The sequence below is a fragment of the Cavia porcellus genome, unplaced genomic scaffold, assembly GCF_034190915.1.
Source record: "Cavia porcellus strain 051 isolate PalLab524CR breed Dunkin Hartley unplaced genomic scaffold, mCavPor4.1 scaffold_12, whole genome shotgun sequence".
Taxonomy (NCBI): domain Eukaryota; kingdom Metazoa; phylum Chordata; class Mammalia; order Rodentia; family Caviidae; genus Cavia; species Cavia porcellus.
This window is the reverse complement of record NW_026947495.1, coordinates 5,644,803-5,668,968: the sequence shown is the minus strand read 5'-3', so window position 1 is coordinate 5,668,968 and position 24,166 is coordinate 5,644,803. Positions and strand designations below refer to the sequence as shown.

Sequence of the window (24,166 nt, the reverse complement as noted above, 5' to 3'; positions counted from 1 at the left end):
TTTAACATATAAAAAGCAGAATCATCACTGGAATCCTGTAGGGATTGAGACACGTGCCTCCCTCATTTGCCCACCCCAGGTCTAGCCAGTATTAAATTTCAGGTTCCTTGAAAAACTTACTGAGAATAACACTTGCATGTACTCTGCAGAGTCAAATCACCAAAAATTCTCCAAGGGAGAGAAAAAAATATATATATTTTCAATGGAGATGTAAGTGTGAAACGTCTACAGCCAATAACTGACAACAGGTGCTGAGCTGCAAAATACGGGTTGCAAACACTTTCCCAAAGGAGCCCAAAGCCCTTTGGCTACCTCAAAGTATTTTAGCTGTTGTTCCTGGAGCTTTTCGACAACGAATAATACCCTACTCGTTGGCTTTGGTACATTTTGCCCATCACTTACTACTGAGTGTGTATTTGATTTGTTTATCTGGGAGAAATTTTTTGTTGCGCTCAGGCTCTTGCTGAGTGAGCTGGAAGAACACGTTTCCGAAAATCAAAACCCCTTGGACTTCACATGGGAACTACATTACCCAGAGACCACTGCGCCATTCGCAGGAAGGACGTCTGCGCACTAAGATACTCAGTTCCAAGTTTGGAGCTTTTAGCTGCCAGCCCTGGCCCATCATGTAGCTGCAGCACAGCCTTCCCTAACGTTGCAACTGGGGGAAAAATCACTTTCCAGTTTGTTTTGCAAGGTGTGCATTTCCACCTTGATTCCCTGAAAGTCCATCTGCTGCATCGGTCAAGAGAAACTCCACTTGCATGAAGATTGCACGCCTGCAGCTTGCATCTTTGTTGCAAAACTAGCTACAGAAGAGAAGCAAGGCAAAGTCTTTTGTGCTCCCCTCCCCCACCAGAGGAAAGGGGAAAATGTCTCAGTCGAAAGGTAAGAGCCTGTTTGCATTACTTGCAAAAATGCAAAGTGTTGTGCATGCATTTATGAATGCATGGATGCAATTTTCGCCTGGCGATTGCATTTTTAAGTTTGAGGTTTTCCACAGCTCAGTTGCATTTCCTGTTTAGTATGTGTCTTTTTTTGCAGACACAGAGAGTTCCTGTAAGGCAGGGCTTGCAGTTCAGCTGTGCATTGACGTTATTTGCATTCTTCTGCTAGGATTACTGAGCTCTTTTTGCCTTTTGCACAGTCAGGAGAGAGAGACCAGGTTGGTAGCGCCTAAATGTGCAATGCTTTATATAATTGTGAAATTGTGTAGTCTGCATACATATTATAAGTAATTTTGTGTGCAACAGGAACACAAACTTTAAAAAAAGTCTATAGGTGAAGATGAAAGGTAAAACGAGTTAAGCTACTAGGAAATTAATGATATCTTATATTCTTTTGAGAACGAACCGTTGCGCTGCCTGTATTCAGCTAAATTTCCATTGATTTTGCTTTAAACATTAGACAACTTTTGATTTTTTAAAGGAAGTAAAAATGAAGTGTGGATAACAGCATATTACACAAAAAGAGCAGACAAGTCTTGCTCTTCCGAGATTTTGCACTTTACACCAATTGCTTATTGGCTCACAGTATTTAGAAGCAATAGTGAAGACCTACACGTGTTCGCCCATTTGAGAGATACTTTGGATTTCCAGGAGGGAATCTTGAGGGGGGGGGTACTGTACTTTTAAGCATTACAGCAAGACGAGGTGACTGCACAGTCAGGAAAGTCACTGACAACCTTAATGAAATCTTTGTGTGTAATTGCATCTAGTCAGCTATAATAGGTCAGAAGTTCAGGGTTGTGTTTGGTTTCTTTATGTTTTTAAAACATTATTATTATTATATTTATTTATTTGTACATACAGTTGTATTTTGTAGCCTTAGTATCACCCTGGGGAGGGAAATTTAAGAATTCTGACCCAGCATCTGAGAGCTGAGGGGTGTTGTCACATACCTGAGAGACCCTTTGTCACTCATTTCAGAACTATTTCTTCTTTACCATAGAGAAAGCATATGCCAGCTGAGAATGTAGGAATAAAGAAGAGGTGAGTTAGAGACCAACAGGTTAGGCTACCTGGGGAACTAGATAAGTAGGATCTGGTGGAATTACAGCATTTTGTCACTTTTTTTTGAGTTGTTGCACCTTATTTTAATTGTACCTGATGAAAGCCATGTAGCTGAGATCAAGAAGGAAATTACGCTTCGAAGTAGAACTCTGCTAGTCTTTAGAGCAGAATGAAAATCTAAAAAACTAAGAGTGCTGAAGAACCTAAGAATTGGCATTTTAAGGGGGAGATATTGCTCATGGTGAAAGCCTAAACCTTTCTAACCAAGCAGAGAAATAATAATTGCAATGAGACAGTGTATATACATCGATGTATTAATGAGATGGCATTCAGTGAACATTCACTGACAAATTTAGTTAATATATAATATATATGTAAATATATATTGGGATGTGCATGCTTTTAGCCATATGTGTATGTGTATTTACATATACATTTGTATGTGCTGTGCATATGTGCATAGGATTTGGGGCACACAAGAATATTTAATATGAGGTCTTTTCCTTCAGGGAACTCAACCACCTGGTTAATAAAAGCAAGCATATGAGGCAATCATTATAATACAGGGTGATAGGGCAGATATTGAAGAAAAATGGTGCTATTAAACTTTATAGATGATAGTTACCCATCTGTTTCGGGGATAGGGAGTTTGATGAAAGTAGCGTGTCCTGTGATCTTCCCTTTGGACCTTAGGGACTAAACTAAATTATGGTCCTTTTTGCATACTTTGGTCTCACTCTCTTAAAAGAGTAAGCTTTTGAATTTGGAAGCTGGTGGAGATAGCTGTGTGGCAGTCTGCCAATGTGGTTGTGCCTATAATGAATAAGGTACTGGTGGTCTTTCAAGTCAATTTCCATGTACTCAGATGACTTTTCCCTAACTGGATCCTGTTTGCAACGTGCATCTGGTATGAACATGTGCTGCTTGTCCCAAAAGAAAATTATTGGTAGAAGGAAGAGGGTGATCATTTTAGAAATGGCAAAGGAACTTTGGCCTGGACTTTAAATGTAGAATTGGCCTAATTCAGTTATACTCTCCTCAAATGGCTAAAACACTGTTTGCAGTAGCAGACTTCTTTTTAATATTTTAGCCAAGTGAAATGGGAGGAAAAGTGAAAAGTGGACACAATCTCATAGTATTGAGGAGTTTAACAACATGTTCAATTCAAGGACCTTTACGGACTTTTTTCGATCACTATAATTCGGTTTTACAGACCTCTAATTTAAGGCACATCAGAAGCAAGGAATTACAGACTGCTTAGGAGCTGCGAGGACTGGGTTACTTCTTTCCAGCCTTCCCAACAGTGAGATTCCGAGAAAGAATTCTTAAAAAGAAATTTCATTTTCCCCAGTTGTAACTTCAGATGGTATGCTTTTTGGCTTGTTTATATTAGCTGTCTGGGGTTGAGCTGACATTTTTCAAATATTAAAGCAGTAGTATGCCTTTTGAGGAAATCTGAAATGTAAATTAACAGGAAGGGCACCCAGAAAGTGCAGGAATTCCTGCACATTACAGGAAGACAAGCTACAGGAAAAATGTGTCATCTACAACTACCCAGGAGAGAAAAACTATTGTTATCAGCAATAATGTTCTTCTGAGGGAGGGACGGGGGTGGGGAGGGAAGTCAGGCATTCCCCAGTTCACCTGAAAATATGAAAAAAAGTTTGAGTCTCTTACAATCCGCTCTTTCTCACTTCTCTTCTTGTTCACATTAAAAAAGTGAGTTTATTTTGGTTTATTATAAGGAGAAGTAAATCATGTGAGAAATGCTTCTAAGTCATAACTCAGGAGCATGTAGCAGAATGATAGGAAAGAACTTAACCTTTCTCAGCTCTTTGCTTCTGTAATTCATTCCACCCTGAGAAACGAAATGTACAAATTGCTCATTCCATGTAAATGCCTTTCTTAGGTTGTAGCAGACAGACTTGTCATGGTTAACCTGTGATCTGAGCTAATATATTTTATAACTGCACATTTCAGGAAGCAGCATCAGAATGGGTTTCCAGAGCTTGTCTGATACTAAGTGTTGCCTTCAGGTCTTTTTAGCATAAGCTGTAGAGGGTTTGGGGGGGCTCTCTTGATGGTAAATGTAGCACTATAAAAGGATTGCGATTCTCAGCCTGTTGTCTTTCACGGATTAATGTCATTTAAACTATTTTCACAGTATTTTAAAATTTGAAAAATCTACAGGGAATATTTTTAAAATTTAAAAGAAAAAATATGTAAATAGTACTTGTTTGTAATAGAAATGTCTGATAAAAAAGGACAATAAGAATCACTAGTTACTGAAGTATGCATTTTGGCATTGATCCTTGTGAGCTTTTCTATCTACATATATGTTATGCATACATATATATGCAAAATGCAGTATGTGCGAAAACATTGTCGAATTACCTTTGTTTCACCTACCAATATACTGTGAAATATTTCTAAGTTAATATGTTTTTACATTGGTAATGTCCAATTTCATTATATTTATTTAAATATCATGTTTATGTTTATTAATTTTAAATATTATGAATGTTGCCATGATGATTTTTCCAGTTCACACATTATTGTGCATATGTTGGTCATAGACTAAAATTCCAGGAAGTGGATTATAGGTTGTAAACGTCCAATTTTTTCCCCCTTCCCATTCTTTTTTAAGCTGTTTATTATTATGAAAATAACATATACACATTGAAAAATTCAAAACAAAGTGAAATTCATGATATGAATATAAAACTCATTTAAAATCATGCTACCCACAAGTAATAACTGTTAGATTTTTGGCGATTGTCTTTTTATTTTACTGTATATGTTATTTCTTAACTATCCTTGTATACTGTATCATGTATCTTGGATACTTTTCCATTATCTCATTCTTTTTCATAGTTGTAAATTTTAATTTCTAAGAATGTAGCCTTTATTTTTGCAGTCTTCCATTAGACTTTCATATAGTTTCCATTTTTTTGGCAGCTATAAACAATACTGCAATGAATATCTTCAACATTTATTTTTGTGCATTTGCTTAATTATTTCTTTAGGTTGTACCTTAAGTGGAAATCTTGGATCAAAAGTGTGCATGGATGTATTGCTAAATTGCTCCCTGGAGAGCTAACACTAATTCTCATTGCCACCAATAATGTTTGGAAGTGCCTATTCTTCCCTTTCAAGCGTTATGGCAAATAAATATGCTCTCCCAAAAGGTTATTTTTTTTTTGCATCCTAGGTATACTAATTTGAAGAAAAAAAAATCTTTGCTAATGTGATAAAAGGTATTTATAGTCTATTCTTATTTATATTTTTAAAACAATTATTTGATTTTTCATTTTTTTGACATTTGCAATTCATGTGTTGAATTTTTTCTACTGCATAATGTATTATTAAAAATTTAATTGGGGATCAAATTATTTTCAGAGTTAGGCCAGAAAATTCTGAGATTGGAGAGGTTAAGTAATTAGAAGTTAGAAGTTGGGTTCCATGCATGGAAATAATTTATTTCCTTCATGAAATCTCATTTTAATTTTAACCAAAATGCCGTATGTAAATATTACATATCTCATAAACTCATTTTGTTTATACTGTCTATAGCTCTTCAGACCCACATGAAAATAATAAGGGAGATGTAATAAGCTAATTTAAATTTCAGTCTGGGAAATAACTTATTTCTGGACATTTCTACAAAAATAGCTTTTGTTTTATAACTGATATTTAGGTAGTACCTGGTTGTATTGTATACATTGCTGCAGAATAATTTGATTAACTTCATCTGCAATGACTAAGTACAGAAAACAGTCGACTTAAACTTACTGTTTGTTAGATGAAAGAAGGCCAGATCAACTTTGATGACCTCACAACTTTTAAAAGCCAACAAGGCTTGATATATTCCTAACAAATGCTTACTAAAATATGCCTTTTATGCATCCTGATAGTAAGTGATGGAATTTAGAGCTCTGGAAAGAGTTTTGCATCCTGTTCACTCCCTTTATTCTACAAATGAGCCGACTAAGTCCTTGGGGTGAGCGGTGTACCTGGAGACATGAGAGCAGCAGGACTTACCTCTCCTGAATCTTTGCCCAAAGTTCTTTTCACTAAACCACACATCAACATTGGTAATCCACATATGTAATTTTTTTGTCCTCAGAATCTTTAGGATATTTCTCATTTTGAAATTTCTTTTGTCTTTTTCCTTTTTTATCGGTACCGGGGATTGAACTCACGACTGCCTGCTTGCAAGGCAGGCGCTTATGCCGCTGAGCTAAATCCCCAGCCCCCTTGAAATTTCTTTTGTTTCTGTGGGGGGGGGGGCAGGCTGGCAAGGGGTTCATGGTACAATCAGCAGAGATTATCTTTTCTTTGTCCCCCCAAAACGGTGTTCATAAGTCATACTGGTAGGATTTCTTGCTAATTCTATGAAAAGATATTTTGTAAGCACTCTCATTTGATTCCTAGCGACTACATAATACAGCTAGAAGTTTGAACCACTGTAATTGTTATTTGCCTTTTATGAGCCATTCATTTGAAAGCTCTTGCTGGGTAGGTAAACTTTGTACATATCTATGCATTCCAGCCCTTTTAACTTTGTGCCTGTAAATAATAGGTGCTCAATAAATGTCTGGCGAGGAAATTATTTTTCATCATTAGGGATAGTTATAATTTCCCCCCTATGTTTTATAAAAGGCTTGGGGCAATTCAATTAAAATACAATTTCCTTGTTGGGCTTCCTAATTTGCATTAAGTGTCTCATTTATGTCTTTGATTGATTATTTGAAAGTTGCAAGAATAGCATAAAAAGCAATTTAGAATGACTGAAGAAGTATCATTTCTCTTACATAGGCCCTCTGAAAAGAGTGGATGCTTGCATGATGCTTTGCTAACTGTTTCTGTCATACATGTGTAGAACAAGGTAAGGAACGTACCTCTGTGACAGAACAGATGCTTAGCATATGCGAGGCGCTGGGTCCCAAGCCTGTACCACACACACACACACACACACACACACACACACACGCACATATACACACACACACTCACATGCATCCATGCACAGCAGAACTAAGGTGAATTGTCTGAAGAATCTTATTTGATAGGATTGAAGTGAATTTCTCCATGACATGCTGGTTTCAGGAACTGGTCCGTAAGAAGGTCACCAGAGGCAATCTGAAAAATGTTAACACCTGGTTACCCTCTGACAAAGCAGAGATCTACAAGAATAATCCCAAAGTGCAGTGATGATGCATGTCCTCCTGAGCAACCCCCTTTCGCCTTGGGGTTATTTGTGATGTGCTTCTTGCATGCTCTTCCTGTTGCAGAGCTGGCCCCTATGGTTTGGTGCATCGTGCATAAATGCCTCTTTCTCCTTTGAAGAATATCTTCAGATTATAACCCACACACAGTGAAATCTACCACAAATTGTAATTCAGTCAACTGTGCTCTGAGTTGAAGTATTACACAGTCACTTGTAGGATTCCTTGTCGTTTGTTCTATTTTCTGGACTGGCACATCACTCTTGTCAAATCCTTGGGATCGGCTTTCTTTGTACAGACAGCTTCCGATCTGAATGCTGATAGCTCCCCATCCCCTGCCTCCCCAGCATTGCCCCTGTCATCACTGCCATCAGTATTTATCAGTCACTTGTTATGTGTCATGTCTTTGAAGGATGCATAAACATGATAGGCAGATACTGTTAGTTTTAATTTACAAATGAGGAAATCAAGTGTTAAATGTAAATGACAGAGGCAGGAGCCAAAACCAGCCTATCTGCCACGATTCCCCTCTTTATAATCAGCAAACTTCACTCCCTGGGCCAAATCCAGCCTGCTTATTTTTAAGTTCAGGTCATGACTTAAAACAACTAACTTTCTTTCTTTGTGTCTTTCTTTGTTTCTTTCATTTGTTCATTTTTTCTTTCTTTCTGTCTGTCGGTCTGTCTGTCTCTGTCTCTCATGATGCTAGGGATTGAACTTGGCACTTCATGCATACTAAATTATACTCCATTGGTAAGCTACATCCCAGCCATAGTTTATTTTAATTGACAGATAATATTTGTACTTACTTATGGGGTACAGTATGATCATTCAGTAGCTATGTACAATATATAATGATCAAATCAGGTTGATTAGTATTTCTGTTTTTCAGACATTGTCATTTTTATATATTGAGAGCCTTTAAACTCTTCTCTAGTTATTTTGAAATATGTAGTAAGTTGTAGATTCCAGTGATTCTATTGTACTCTTGGACATTAGAACTAATTTCCTTCTAACTGTATTTTGTTACCATTTTCAGAGATAGAAATAAATCAAAATGATGTTTTATGACACATGAAAATTACATGAAATTCAAATTCAATGTCCACAAATAAAGTCTTCTTATAACACAACTGTGTTTGATTGTATACTTTCCGTTTTCCATGGCTGCCTCTTGCTCTACAATTATGCAGTTGAATAGCTACAACGGAGACCATTATGTCCTACAAAGGCATAGATATTTATTGTTTTTCCTCCTTCAGAAATAGTTTGTTAGCTGAGGATTTAGCTTAAGCACCTGCCTGGCCAGTGTGAAGTCGTGAGTTCGATCCTCAGTACCAAAAGAAAAACAAAAACAGAAATAATTGGTAGACCCTCCTCCTTATGACTTTACTCAGTTAAGTAGTGGGGTCTTTTTATGACTGGCTCCGTGAGTGCATTCCTCTTTGGCTTTATTTGGGAGTTGTTAATTTTGGTAACTAATGGCCTGCTGTTACTCCTTCAATGACCTCATGGGCCTAGCCCACAGGAAATGTTTGAGTGATGTTTCTCCTAGTTTTGAGAAAATTTAGGTCACTGCTCATTTCCGGTGAACTAAGCCACTCATCTCTTTTAGGCCATCAAGGGTCCTGTTCCCTTAGTTGTGCCTGTTCTGTCTGCTGTATGTTTCTTTTTTTTTTCTTCTCAGCCTTTGAGAAGGGATGCTATCACTTCCCCCTCCCTTTTATTCACTCTACCCTTCTTGAGCTTACAATGTATTTAGAAAGTAAATTAAAAAAAACTTTTGTGCTATCACCATTGCCTGACTTTGTTGATTATTGTCCCATCTCAGCACAGAGGTCCCATCCTTTCCTCCCTCTGTCATAGAACATTTTTAATCTTACACGAGGAGGTTTCTGGTTCATCTCCTGCAAATGTGACTGTATTCTTACACTACCCTCTGATCCTGAGCAGGCAAGCTCTGGAGGGCTCTGCATGTCTTTTTGCTTATGCTGTTTTAAAATCATGGCTGTTCGTGTGTTTGGTAGGAAGGGCTCTGACAGAGGCTCTGAAAGTGAAGGAAGGTGAAAGGGACATGAAGACAGCGTAGCTTCGGATAGGATGTGCCCACATTCCTTTGCCATATCCAGAAGGAGGTTAATTTAAGTCACACACAGTGAAATGCTAATTCCTACCATTCCAGATGGTATCGTGGTTGTGGATTCTTTCTGTGTTCCAAATACTGCGCTTAGTGATGGATATCAGTTATGTCATGTACTCTCACTGTTTGTTGCTTGGGGGGAAGTGACCCCTCATTTTGTAAATGAACAAACCGAGGCTGGAGAGGTTCAGAACTTGCCTTAGGTGTCAGGCTGATACTGGCAGGACAGAGCTCCAGTCAAAGTCAGTATAACCCCAGAGCCTGAGCTCCTGGCTCCGCCACTTGAGATCTTACTACAAAATATTTTCATAGAATCCATTGCATAGAAGACATGGCTGGGAACAGAAAATATGAATGGATTTCATAGGAATCTGGATAGAGTTGAGCATAGTGGGGCTGTGCATGGTAATAGAAAGGGGCTGCCTGTGCCTCGCTTTTTATAGTTTCTTGTGACGTAACTCTTTAAGTGCCTGACACTTGTAAAGTACTGAGTCTGACTCATGCTAACTGGTAAGGTTGGATTCCAAGCATAAACTTCCTATTGGTTGGAGGAAGCTGATTACAATTGGTTTACTGATAGGTACTGATGTGGATTTACAGGAAATATATGGTAAAACAGCAGTAAAACAGACTGATAGCAGGCAGGGGATGTGGTTCAGGGGTAGAGCACTTGACAGGCATGCTCAGGGTCCTGGATTCAGTCCTTGGTACCACTATCCATCACATTTGCTGTTTTACTGACCCTGTCATATAGAAACTAGACTTGAACCTTACATGTAAATTAGATTGCTTTAATGTATAGGAAGTATAGGAATACTACAGTTCCTTTTTGGCTTAGTGATTTCTTCCTGATTATTTCTAGGTAAATATAACAAGTGCAGTTTCCTTGAAATTGTGAATGAACTGTCATTTTCCCCATTCTCTTCTTGTCCTGGAGAGTGTGGAGGAACTTGGAATTTCTTTTTAGTGACAGAAGAGGTAGATGGGATTGGGAATGAATTTCATTTTATACCAATGATTCTCTTTTGGCTTTCTCTCCAGCCAAAGCAGGGCTGTCATACCTGTGCTTCAGGTGTCACCTCTCACCCCCTGATCTTCTCTTCAAATCATGAGAAGAGATGATCTGGATGTTGAATGATGAATATTTATTTGCTTCCTTGATATTTTTTCTCCACTAACTCCTGAGATAGGATGAATTAGACATAAGTTAAAATTTAGAATCTGAAACATCAGTGGGGAGCAGAATGATAAAACATTTGCAAATTATTTTTCTGTAAATACATGGAGATAGCCAGGCATGGTTGTTTGTAATCCCAGGACTCTGGGAGGCTGAACGAAGAGGATTCTCAGTTTGAGTACAGCCTGGGCAATTTAGTAACTTAATGATCCTGTCTCAAAAGCAAAAGTAAAGAACATATATATATATATATGAATGACTGGGGAGGTAGCTCAGTGTGAAAATCTTGGGTTTAACCCTAATACCAGGGTGGAGGAGGGGAGTAGAATCATGCCTAAAAATATGCATAAACAGTCTTTCTGTGATATTTGAAAATCTTGGCAGATAATCTTCCCTCTTTCCCATCCTGTATTTTATACCCCTTTGCCATTTGGAAAAAAAAAATCCCAAAGTCGCTGGATATACTTGAAAACGGAATTTTCAGGGGCCGATGGTTAGCTTAGTGGAAAGCGTGGGCTTAGTCTGCATGAAGCCCTGAATTTGAACTCCAGCAGTAAAAAAGGAAGAAAGAAAAAGGAAAAAGAGGATAGTGGGCTTACTCATGTCAATTCACCAAATTTTTGATCAATTGTTATATTTAAGACATGGTAATAGTTGGAAATAGGAATGCATTTGATGCTACTCTTCTACATTTAGTCATGAAGCCTTGAAATAATCTGTTAACCTCTAGTCTCAATTTCTTCACCTTTTAAATGGAGAGACTGACTCTCACTCAGAGGGCTTATCATGAAGACTGAACAATGTCATGTGTGTACCATGCTTTGGCCTATGCTTCACATTCATTTATTCAACAGATATTTATTGAATGCATGTTTGTGTTTGAGATGCTTTACTGTAAGAATCATGCCATAAACATAAATTTGCTTCACTTTTCTTTTTCTTCTAGTTCTGAAGGACATTATAGTCTCATAGGAAGTAAGAAAAGCACAAGCGCATACATAATTCAAACTAGAGTTCTAGGTTGGTTTATAAAAGATAACAATGATTTGAGAAGCCCCAGGAATGAGAAGGAGATCAGCAAAGTATTTACAGTGGGAGTGGAAACTTCGCTGATATTTTCAGAGTGGATAAATTTGGTCCTAGATCCAAAGTAGGAATGGGAAAGAACCTTGCCTTCTAGCTTCTAGTGGTGGCAATTGAATGTTCACACAGAACAGTGCCTTAGCAGAATGGAGAAAAAGACAGACAGACAGACAGAAAGAAAGAAAAGAAAGAAAGTAAAAAGGAGACAAAAGGAAAATGCTCCAAGAAAATGCCTCTAAAGCTTAAAGTACTTTACTTATATTTTCTAAAAACTTCCTTTTCTTACCAAGATAAATACTGTAGTTGTTGCTTATGATCACTAAAGGCTAATACACAGAATATATCAGATTTCATACTTTTAGGTAGTTTTCAGATGGTGGAAACTCCAGGCAATCTGGAGGTTAATAGTTAAACAAGTATATCATATCAGCCAGGTTTATAGACACACTATAATTATATAAGCAAGCTGTTGGTTCAATAATCAGCGTCTAGCTAGGTCAGGGAATATTTTCCAGAGCCCAGCCACAGCTGTAATTTTCATTTTTTACAACCTGCTAACATGCCAACCTGCTGTTTCTATTTCTTGGTGCTTTTTGCTTCTTTAGAATAATCTAAGATCAGTTTAAGAAGAAAGCTGTTTAGTGTACTTCTGAATTCTCATTTTTCTTATTGGCAGATAGTGCTCTAGAAGGTTCTTTTTGCTTACTTTCTCAAGTGCAGTACTAAATACTGGGCAGGGAGTTCATACATTGCATATATTTTTATTTTTAATTTCAGAAAAAAAATATAGTTTAAGAGATAAAATATATTTAATACAGTGGACCAGTTAAATGAAATTATTTTTCTTATCTTGGTTTCAAAAATAGAGTGTCCTAAAAAATAAAATAGAGTGACCTCTGGTTTTTGGGCTCACAATAAACTGTTTCTCCATGAATCTGGTACTTCAGTACCTTGTTTCTTCTCAGTGACTTTATTCAATTACAGTCAGAACAGTGGGTGAGGTTGGAGAACTGAATCACTCCAGAGTTGTGCAAGCTACAGGGTAGTTTTTGATGTACTTTGCTGTGTGTTTAGAGAGAACATAGGACCCAGCCAGGCAGACAGGACCTGCTGGCCATATCAACTTGTCAAGTAACTTGCCAACACTTCTTAGCCTGGATTTTGTTCTGTTTTTACAGAGAAAGTAGGGAGAAAATGCAGACTTAATTTTGGAATTAATGTAACAATCAGATTGAGAAATGATTTTATATATATATATATATATTTCTATTCTAAATTTTCAATCTTTCTGATGTGGCCTGTCTTACTATAAGAGAGCAGGCAGGATTGAGAGGGGGCAGTTAAATTTAATGATCATCACTGACCAGCTAAATAGAGCACCTGCTCCTTGCACTTTGCTTGGTGAAAACAACAATGAACATAAAATTATTTTTACCCTTGAGAAGCTCATAGTTTGGTGACATAGACAGTATTTGTTAGCTAAGGCTGCTTTAGTACTGCAAATGAGATGGCTATAACACCAAAAATTTATTGTCTGTCAGTCTGGGAGAATTCCAAGGTCCAGCAGGCAATGGGGTTAGCTCCTTCTGGGTGCTTCGAGGAGGATTGTGCTCCAGGTCCCCCCCTGGCTTTTGGTGATTTGCTGGCAGGCTTTGACACTCCTTCTCTTGGATAACCACTTAGCTCTTTCCTTTCATGTTTGCATGGTGCTCCACTTGTCTATGTGTCTGTAACCAACTTTTTCCTTTTTATAAGGAAACCATTCACACTTGAGCTAAAGCTTGCTATATCCCAGTATGACATCATCTTAACTAATTATTATGCAACCACCTTTTTCTCCAGTTAGGTTACATTCTGAGGTGCTGGTGGCTGAGATTTGAAAATAATAATTGTGGGGGACATAGTTCAATCTGTAACATGGTAAATGAACATGTCGGCAAACTACTGCTACTCTGGGTGATATGCAGCTGAGATCTGCTACAGAATGCAACCAGGAGCCTGAGGAAGATGAGCCTTGTCACTCAGCCTGCGAAGATGAACAAGCCTGTGAGCAGAAGGAGGATATGAATTGGTGTAATAGAACTTGAAGAGCAGTTCTTAGGAGAATAAAGAAGTAAAACAGGAGATGGTTATCTAGTCCTTGACCTGCCTACGCTTCTGGTTTTTTGTCATGAAGGACATACTGAATGCTTCTAAACAGGGATGAGTTAGATTAGTAAACACAAACACACATGCTGCTATTGTGTTGATTTCTAAAATTTAATTAATATTTAGTGTTAATGAGACCTACATAGCAGTCTCTGTGGTTGTGGCAGGCAACTCTGTTGTACAGAGACAGGGCCAGGGCTTGGTGGTTAGAGGAAGAAGGCATTTGACCCAGTGTAACAAATGATCCCAGTCCTAATGGAACAAAGCTTAGGAGGGAATGAGCACAAGAACCAAGAATCTGTAGCCAGGCAAAGCTTATTTTTAGAAAAGGCCTGTAACTCTTAAAATGAAAGTACTACTGAAGTGTTACCAAGCCCTCTCTATATTGATTATTAACTAAAGGCTTTTCAGCGGTGTGTATTCTTATTCACACTAATAGGCTTTATTTTCTTACTGTGATCTGTGTACTGAGAGCACAAAATGACATATGAAAATACCAGGAGCCACTTCAGTAACAGGGAACAACAGGGAAAGAAAGCGTGCTCATTGAGGACAGTGAGGCAAAGTTAGTGGGAAGGAACTTTTGCAGTTTAGACCAGTTGTCCAGCGTCCATCAGATTGTTCTGCCAGAGGGTTGATGGTGGCAGGCTTCACATGTGGGGCCAGATGGGCAGCTGAGAGAAAGTCACAGAAAGGTGAGGCCAGGGACCAGGCATCCCTCAGAGCTGGGGGATGGTTGTAGAACAGGTGATCCAAATAACAAAAGAACAGGTGGGCCGTAGATGCTAGGCAGAAAGTCAAGAATGAGAAAGAATAAATAGAGAGGTCAGTTGGAAAACAGGCATCAGAGTGAAAGGTCCAAGAAACCAGGCCAAATAACCTAGTCTATAGTATAGATTTTTATTGCACACCCCTGCCTAGAAGAAATAAGTATCCTCCTCACCTATTTCTTTCATCTTCAGATTGTTCACCTGGCTTTTGTGTGAAGATGCACTTAGAAGAAACCCTGGGAGGTGAGGTAGAGAAGGATACACAGGAAAAGAGCAGAAGAAACTACTTTTGGGTTGTTCAAAGTGAGCCCAGACTTAGCTTCCCTGCAGAGTACCTGCGAGCAGCCATCCTTCCAAGTGGGACCCAAAGAGGGAAAGGAAGAGAGGAAGGAGAGAATCAGCTGGATTGTCCGGCCCCTTGTTCACATGGTATTCTAATTTTCTCTTGCAGGGTAGGAAGTGCACACAGTCTAATGTGAAAAAGCAGCCCTACATCTTATACCTCTAAGTCTAAGGCACAACTGGGTAGAAAAAATGCAAACTTGAGAGGAAGGACACTGTTCTAGAAATTCTGCTCTAAAAGTATAAGGTCCTAGGGACACTTAGGACCTGTACACTTTTTGTACCCTTGATATAGCATTTTTGTTAATGGAAAACTCTCCAGGAGTGATTATTGAGGGCCTACTGTGTACAAAACTTGGTGATACACATTGTACTCGTTTACTAAGCAATTAGAGCTTTGATAGCTCAAATCCTCATGAAAAACCTGAGAAGTAGATGGTAATTATTTCCATTTTACAAAAGAGAAAATTGGAACTCCAGGAATAAATTGTCACAGATCATATAGTTAGTGAACAGAGAGAGGGTATTTTAATTGATTCATTTAAGCTGTTTGTCATTGTTTTGTTTGTTTTGGGGGTTGCAGGAGATCTAACCAAGGGCCTTGAGCTTACTGATCAAGAGCTCTACCACTGAGCCACACTCCCAGGCCAAGCTCAAGGCCAGAATTCTGAAATTTCTGCTTCTTTCCATGCCACAGCTATATCAATGCACTGAAAAATAGAAACACTTTTATTGTACAGTAGAAAAAGGATAGCTTAGATTATCAGATGCTCTTATAATAGGTAATATGGAGAGGGGCAATAAAGTTAATGAAAAATGCTTAGGCTAAGAAATATAATCTATCTGGAACATGGTTACAGATAAGTCTGTGTGTTTGTACATTTGTTTACATTGTGTTTTACCTCAAGTAAAAGACATTATAAGGCAGGATTTCATGGAATCCAATTGCAAGAGGTGTGGCTGGGCCTCTCTCTTTCTAATGCCACACTCAACTGCTGAGGTCTCACTGTCTTCTCTGTCCTCTGCCACCTCTGTTGGCCAGCTGTTGCTGACTCCCTACCAGGTATGTAAATGAAAGGGCTGCCAACTCTGCACCTCTATAACTTTAGATCTTTGGTACTCATCATTCTCTGGTCTGAGATCAAATTCTATATCTTTTCAAAAAAGAAACCTGGTGATGAGTTGGCTGGATCTAAATCAGATGTTTATACTTATGCTCATGATGTAGACCATTATCCCCTTAGAGGTGCTGCAGAATGAGGACATCTAAGTGAAGGGACAAACAAAAGGATCGCTATAGTAATTACACTAGAAAGAAATGTGTTACCAACACAAAAACAGCAAATAAAGCCAGTCAGATGTGCACCAGACTTTGGCAGTGATACGACCTGGCGTGTTCTACTTCATTTTTCTAGTACAAACTCTTTTATAAAGTTGCATATATTAATAATAAAGTATTTCTTTATAAAGGAAATTCATCTCCTTGGATTTGCTCATGTTTTCTGTGAGTGGAAGAGGCTGAGACCATGTATAGTATCATTTTTTTCTGTTGCTGGTTGACTTTGTAAGGAGGCCACAGGGCCACAAAAATACCAATAATACTGTCTGATGAACAAACCAAGTCAATGTAGCCAAACAGAGAACAACGCAGAGGGTATGTGCTGCTGCTTCCTTAAAGGTTAAGTGGCAAGTGCTAAGTACAGTTACTCTGGGGAATAGATACCAAGTAAAATGCAAAGTCAAGACTTGGGAATCATGGACTATTATACCTAGCAGGCAAGTTGCAACACTTCTGCTGACTCCCTTTTTCTAGATGAAGCAATTATGCCTAAGAAAAATTATCTATAAATGCCAGAGTAGTGGTGAGCTAAGTGCAGAGGTCAGATCTCTTGACCCTTATACCTGGACTGCTGTTAGCATCTTAAGTGGATCTTGATGCTAAGTCAGAATTTGACTTTCTAGAGAACTTCTAGGCTTTTCCTATAAAGACAGAAGCTAAACTTCGAGGCTTATAGGTAAATAGCAAGCAAGAGCACCAGGCATAATAGAAATCAGGACCTCTGTTTATTCAGTCAGTCATCAGATGATGGAGTGAGATCTGGTCAGTCATGCATGTGGTTGTTCATCCCCTGGACATTCACTAGTTGGTTCACTGTGTGGTTTATTGCTAGTCATGGAGGAGCCTGCAGAGAGATGACTCCTACTTTTGCAAAACTCAAATTCTAATAGAAGATAGATGTGTCTACTGATACTTTCAGTTGTGGTAGCTCAAAGGAAAGGTGACTACTTATGCAGATCTTGAAAGGTGATTGGGAAAATTTGGGGACTGGAAGTGAATGGCAGGCAAAGCAGTGTGGGGCAGTGTGACAGGCACAAATCCAGGAAATCCTGAAGATCTGTGATTCGAATGTAGGAGTCATGGGGTACAACAGGGAGAGATGAGGTAGGAAGAACAGGTTGGGGCTGAGGGAGGGAAAGTCTTGCAATTTAGGAGGCTTTTGTGGCCAGACACAAATATGCTATGAAGTAGTACTGAGACAAGCATTCTTGCAGCAGCTAGAGTAGCATAATTTTGTATTTTAGATTTAATTATGTATCTACATCCTTTAGCAACAAGTTTTTGTTAATATTCTGAGTTCCGTATAGAATAGGGAGCCAAATTGGCTTTGAAGAACTTTCTTTTGGCAAGTCAACTAGTAACTTTATCATAAAAACAAAAGAGATAGTAACCCTTTAGAGGGATGAGAGCTTACATGGGTTGATTAATATTGAACATCATTTTCCTGAACTACCATTTGATGACTCAATGTGTAATGATACTTTGCTGGCGATTCACCAGCTCAAACTCATTCCTGTTCAGTAGGGAATGCCTGGAGGTCTGATTAGCTGGTTTCCATTTATATGGCCCTGTCTTCCACCCTGCTTTTTTTTTTCCTGATGAACTAACTTGACATTCTGCCTGACAAGGTCTGGGGAGTTTGCCGGCTCTCCCTGTCTGCCTGCTCCATGAGGTAATCATGCTTATGTTGCCACACTTGAGTGCCTGCCACTCTGGAGGTTTTCCATAGCAGAAACTCAGCCTCTGTTTTAGAAGCTAGAGACCTTGGGGATCTCTGGAAATCAGCTTCATACTCATGAAGAAGTGAGTACTCCAGGGTTTCAGAAAATCTTACGGAAATTTGAGAGGAAGTACTCCAGGTGATGATGAAATGCAAAAACAGGGGCTGGGGATTTAGCTCAGCAGCATAAGCGCCTGCCTTGCAAGCAGGCAGTCGTGGGTTCGATCCCTGGTACCGATAAAAAGGAAAAAGACAAAAAAAAAAAAAAAAAAAAAAAGAAATGCAAAAACAAAACTCAAGGTGGTCTCTTCCAAAGTCATATGCAATGAATATTATTTTTGTCTTTATTTTTTCAACTTGAATTTTCCAAAACATGTATCCAGAGCCTTGCTTAGTTCTTAGCAACAATCTTAGCAACATATCAGGGAAAACAAATTAAGTAGTTAAACCGTATCTGTGATCTCATGTTATCTATCCTCAGTCCTCAGTTTCTTCCTCTGTGACTAGATGGTCCTTCTATTCTGTGGTTCTACAGAAGTGCTTTATATGACTAGGAAGACACACAGAGGTAAGAACATATGGAGACCACAGAGAATCAGAACATAAAATTAAGCTGACTAAAGTTCTAGCACGTGAAATTCTTCAAACACTTTATCTTTTTTCTATTTCAGTTGGGCTCAAGGAAATCATCCCTGCTTCTATTTGTTTTGGGTAGAAGTTTGAAGGAAATTGACTACTTCCACTATATTCTAATAATAACCTGGACTCATATATCACTGATTTGTATTAAAAGTACATATCTCCACTTTTTCTCGGCTGAGAATCAAGGACAAACCACAGAGGTGGTAGAAGAGTGGCCTTTGTATAGTATGACCAAGAAAGGTTGTGAAGGTGTCAAGGAAAGGGTGTCATCAGCTTTATGAGTTGGTATAGACCTGATAGTTCTACAACTTAAAAAATAATCTAAATTTTTTTTCAAAAATTTAAAATTGATTTAAAAGAAAAAAAGAGGGATGTACTGCCAGCACATTAGATTGTAAGGCTGCAAACAGCACTTTAAAAGAAATAAACAGCTGTCAGATTTCTCTGTCCTCTCTAGAGATTTAACTTTGGAAAGAGAACAAGTTTTCAAATTAACAGATCTCATCTAAATTCTATCCTTTTTCCTGGAGCTTCTGGGGCCCTAATCCAACTTCCTTCAAGAGCACAGCCCTTTGATTCCTTGACTCAAAGGATTCTTCTTCTCCTTCTTCTCCTCCTCCACTTCCTCATTCTTCTTCTCCTCCCTCTATTACTTCCCCAGGCCATTTCTCTTTCTTCATGAAACTTGGTTTTATCTTGTCAGGCCTTCAACTTGGTATGTTGACTGGACTGTCCTTAAACTCACAATCTTCCTGCCTCAGTCTTCCAAGGAATGAGATTGCAGGCATGTGCTGCATGCCTGGTAAAACATTTTACTATTTTTTTTCATTATTAGGTATACTAATGGTCAGGCAGGATTAAAATGAGAATGCATAAGTGCTATTTTATATTAGCAGTTCTATAGTAATTATTTGCATATATTATAATAAAAGTGACAATGGGGGATTTTGCTCTGGTTATTTACATATTGAAAAGGATTTTTAAGAAACAAATTTCTATGTTACATGCAGTATTTTATTCTTTTTTTTTTTTTTAAAGCCAGTCAAATTTAGCCGTGGGGGGGGGGTGGTATACCAACTTTAGTGACACTAATGTTAATAAGTTCTGATAACTCACTGCCATCGGACCAGCCAAAGGGATGGAGATTTCATTTTTTGTTTTTTTTGTTTGTTTTTTGTTTTGTTTTGTTTTTATCAGTACCGGGGATCGAACCCACGACCGCCTGCTTGCAAGGCAGGTGCTTATGCCGCTGAGCTAAATCCCCAGCCCCCCAGTATTTTATTCTTAAAACCAAGCTCAGTAGTTTGCACATGGTAGGTGGTCAATCTAGGATGAGCCTCATACAAACTTTCAAAGTGGGGAAGGTGGTGCTTGGTAAATTCAGTTTCTGTTCCTAGGCTTTGGTCTCACTTCTTAAGAGAACATCTTGTGACACCTGCAGAATCCATATGCATCTTTTTGTGTATTTTTATTGTGATAAATACATATAATCTGGAACTCACCATTTAAATGATGCTAAAGTATACATTTCAGTGGCTTTTAGTATTTACAAAGAGGTTCAAGCTTCCTCATTGTCTCTTTCCAAACTGTTTTCATTGTTATAACAGGAAACCTTGTGCCTATTAAGTAGTCAGTCCCCAATATCTCTTCTCCCAGCCCTCCCAGCCCCAATATCTCTTCTCCCAACACCTGCTTCCTGTCTCTATAGATCTGCCTATTCTGTATATTTCTTGTAAATGGAATCACACAACTTGTAGCTTTTTGTGTCTGCCTTCTTTCACTCAGCAAAACATTTTCAAAGTTCATTCATATTGTAGCACAAATCAGTGTGCTATTCCTTTTCATGGATGAATGTATTCTACTACATTAACAAACCACATTTCTTATTGTATTTCCTATTCGTATCTAATATCTAGACAGACAGGAAAAAGTAACTCATAAATTTTTGTCAGTATGGCTAGTAGAATTTAAACTCATCCAGGGAAATTAACATCATTTAGGTGGATAATAGCTTATAACAAAGCAATGCATTTTTAATGTTAATTTTTAATGTTTAAAGCAATGCAGTTTTAATTTCAAAGATGGGAGAAATTTCCAATGGGTTGGGAGACTTTCTTAGTGCCACTGAATTACCTATTCTTGACTGGCTGGATTTTTGTGAAGCTAAGTCAGTAAGTCAGTAACTGTGACACTAAAAAAAACCCCAAACTGAGTAGACTCACATGCAGCTTCTCAGCCTGGTTTAGTTGCTGGCTGAATGTGTGGTCTGCATTCGTCAACGTCCAATGCTTCTGATTGTTAGTTTGGGTTTGGCATTGTATCAGGCCCTCTGCTAGGCTCATTTACATGCATTATCTCATTTGATTCGCACAAAATTATATGGAAAATGTGCAGTTTTATCCTTATTTTATAGTTGAAAGGTCTATAAATAGGGGTGTGGAAGACTAAGTATCCTAGCTGAGGTTTCACTTCTAGTAAATTGTAAGGAGAAGACTCAGATTCATGCCTTAACTTTAGCCTGATCTTATAACCACTGTATGGAAGCAATTGGCAAACTATGGCTTCCTGTGTGTTCTTATACAGCTTGAAAGCTTAAAGAGTTGGTAACAATTTTAAATGCTTTTGGAAAATCAAAAGGAGAATGCTTCATGACTTGTATTTCACAAGTATGATGTTCAGGTTTGAATGTCTGTAAATAAGGTATGATTGGAACACTCCACTCATTTGTTACATTTGATCTCTTCATTCATGCTGTGATGGCAGATTTGAGTTGCTGGGACAGAAACTCTGTGATCTCCCAAATCCCATATTTACTAACTGAGCATGTATAGGACAAATTTATTTATTGTAATCCATAAAATATAGACAGGAAAATAAATTATTATTTAAGACCTTTTTAACTTCAGTGTTTCAAGAGTTGCAGAGAAAGTTCTTTTAATCTGTTTTCCTGTGAGGTCTCCAGCTCGCTCTGCTCTTTCTTGCTCTCGACATTTGAGTTTTCTTGATAGCTAAGAGGTCCAACTAAAGTAGACATTACACCCTTCACCCCAGTCATAAATCCATGCCTTGACTTCTCATCTCCCTCTGTATCTATCCTGTTATTAATTCATCTGTTTTGAATAATAACACTATTGCCATTTATTAGATGTCTATGGTATCAAGCACTCTGGGGTTTAAGAATGATTTAGCGATGATAAATCTAAAGTCAAGATTATTATCCCATTTCTGGAATGAGAGTTGAAGTTTAGGGAGATGAAGATGCTCCTAGAGGATACGTCTCTTAGTAAGCCATGGTGGTAGTGATTGGACTTGTCTTCTGACCTCACTGTATATCCTGTCTGATACTGTTTTTGTGTTCTGGTGCCTAAAGCTCTCTTCCTTACACTATATCCCAGTTTAGTCTTCTATGTTATATGCTCTTTTGATTTTTCCTCTTCTTTTTCTGGTGGTCTTTTCTTTTTGTATTAAGTTTGCATCCTGAGAATAGCATTCCTTCTGGTTGGCTCTCCTTGTGACCAAAATAGCTACTTTAGCTTCCAAAAGTAGGAATAGTATTTCTTGAGTGATTATGCTTACACACCAGACAGACACTGTGCTCAATACTAAGTATTGTCTTATTTGAATCTTAAAATAACTTTGAAGTAGTTATTAACACTTACTAAAGGGGATGACTAAGGTTTACAAAGAATAAGAATGTATTGAAGGCTAATGCAATTGGATGTTCATAGATATGATTCTTCTGTAGTTCTTAAATTAAGACATTTACTTATGATATGTTATGACATGGATTTGCTTGGGTTTGTCTTGTTTGGATTTGCTTAGCAGGCCATATATGTATGAATGAATCCATAAAAGTATATATGTGTACAAAGATGTGTGTGTGAAATTTTCTTTTCAAATTTTAAAAAATGTCAGTCGTTGTTTTTCTGAATATATTTCAGTACCAGTCTCTTTCGTCTTTTCTTTGAGTCTCCAATGACACAAATGTTACATATTGTAAGGTCAAACCATTCCTGGGTATCTGTACTTTTTTTGTCCTATTTTGGATATTTGGCAATTTCTACTGAAGTGTCTTAAATTCTTTTAATAATAATAATTATTATTATATCTCCATTCTGGTTTAGAGACCATCCATTGACTTTTAAAGAAAGTTTGGTTGTGTTTTGTAGTTCTAAATTTGTCTTTCTTAAATATATGTTAGTTCTGTTCTGAGATTTCCTTTTTTGTCATTTGTCTCTAGCTTACTCATTTGCTCATTGAATCATTTTTATGATGCCTACTTTAAAATCCTTGTGAAGTAATTATAATGTCTAATCATCTCGATGTTGGGTGTCTTTTCTCAACTAATTTGAGATGTTCGTGTTTTGAGGTATCGTGATTGACTTCTGGTTGAAGCCTGGATGTCTTTTGTGCTATAAGACACTGGTTCTCTTTTTTTTTTTTTTTTTTTTTCTGCCTTTTTTCGTACCAGGGATCAAACTCACGACTGCACACTTGCAAGAAAGGCGCTTATGCCGCTGAGCTAAATCCCCAGCCCCAAGACACTGGTTCTTATTTGATCCTATTTTGAAGATGACCACTGATGCCATCCTGGTGTGGTAAAAGGGGTGCTGCCTGGTTACTGTAAAGTGAGGGCGGAGGTACAGGGTCTTGGTTAAGCCTCTTTTGACAGGCAAAGGGATGGGGCCCATTGTTGCTGGGTGGGGTGGGGAGTTCAAGAATCCTTACTAGGCCTTCACTCCATGGTTGGGAGGGGAGAGAGGCATTTAGTTATTACCCTGCTTCTGACCTCCATGGTTGCTGTAGAGTGAGTGGTCTAGAGCAGACTGATAGAAAAAACCCTCACTCATCATTAGGCTTTGGCTAACACTGCTCCAGTGGAGAGAGAAAGTGACCGTTTAAAAATATCTCTTGTGATTTCTATTAACTATCCCTACATATTAGAAATCCATATTTTATAATATAGTGCTATTACTTTTTATCCATTTGATTACTTCTTATATTGCCTTTCTGTCTTCCAAACATGAACCCTTCATCTGGTTTGTTTGATTCTCTTGTCCATTTGTCCTTCAGTGTGTCTTACATAGGAGCATATTTAAGGCAGAAAGTCCAAGTTTAATCTGATTCTACTACTTATAAACGGTTTGACCTTGAACAATTGATTTAAACTTCACTAAATCTCAATAACCCCATATGTTAAATGGGGATGATGATGATAATAAAAACTAAAGAGGCTTGATTCAGGGAAGAAATGAGATAGTAGATTTGTAATATGTAAAAAATCTGATACCTAATGGTTAATACGGTAATTGTAGCCATTGGGCCTCTATTAATGTAAAATAGTATTTGCTACTTTATTGCTTAGTCCAAGCCCCAGAATTCCCTGCTTGGTTTTCTAGGGTGCTTCATTGTATTTTCCTACCCAAACCATCTAGTTTATATTCAGCTTATTTCTCACTGCTTGGCTTGCATTCTTTGCTCTGGTCAGTTTCTTAATTTGATTTCACTCAGATATATAACATCATTCTTTTAGTTCCTCTTCTTAGAACGACCACTCTCCTCATC

The 24,166-nt window shown here is 38.0% G+C and overlaps 1 protein-coding gene across 1 annotated transcript in view; it reads left to right on the top strand.

The window, feature by feature from the left end:
• Positions 1–595: 595 nt before the first annotated feature.
• Positions 596–24,166, top strand: part of Map2k6 (mitogen-activated protein kinase kinase 6) — a 123,238-nt gene continuing 99,667 nt past the window's right edge. The window contains exon 1 of the mRNA XM_013142471.3: positions 596–888. Within this exon, the coding sequence (XP_012997925.1) occupies positions 873–888 (16 nt within the window). The 5' untranslated portion in view covers positions 596–872. The remainder of the gene's footprint in view (positions 889–24,166) is intronic.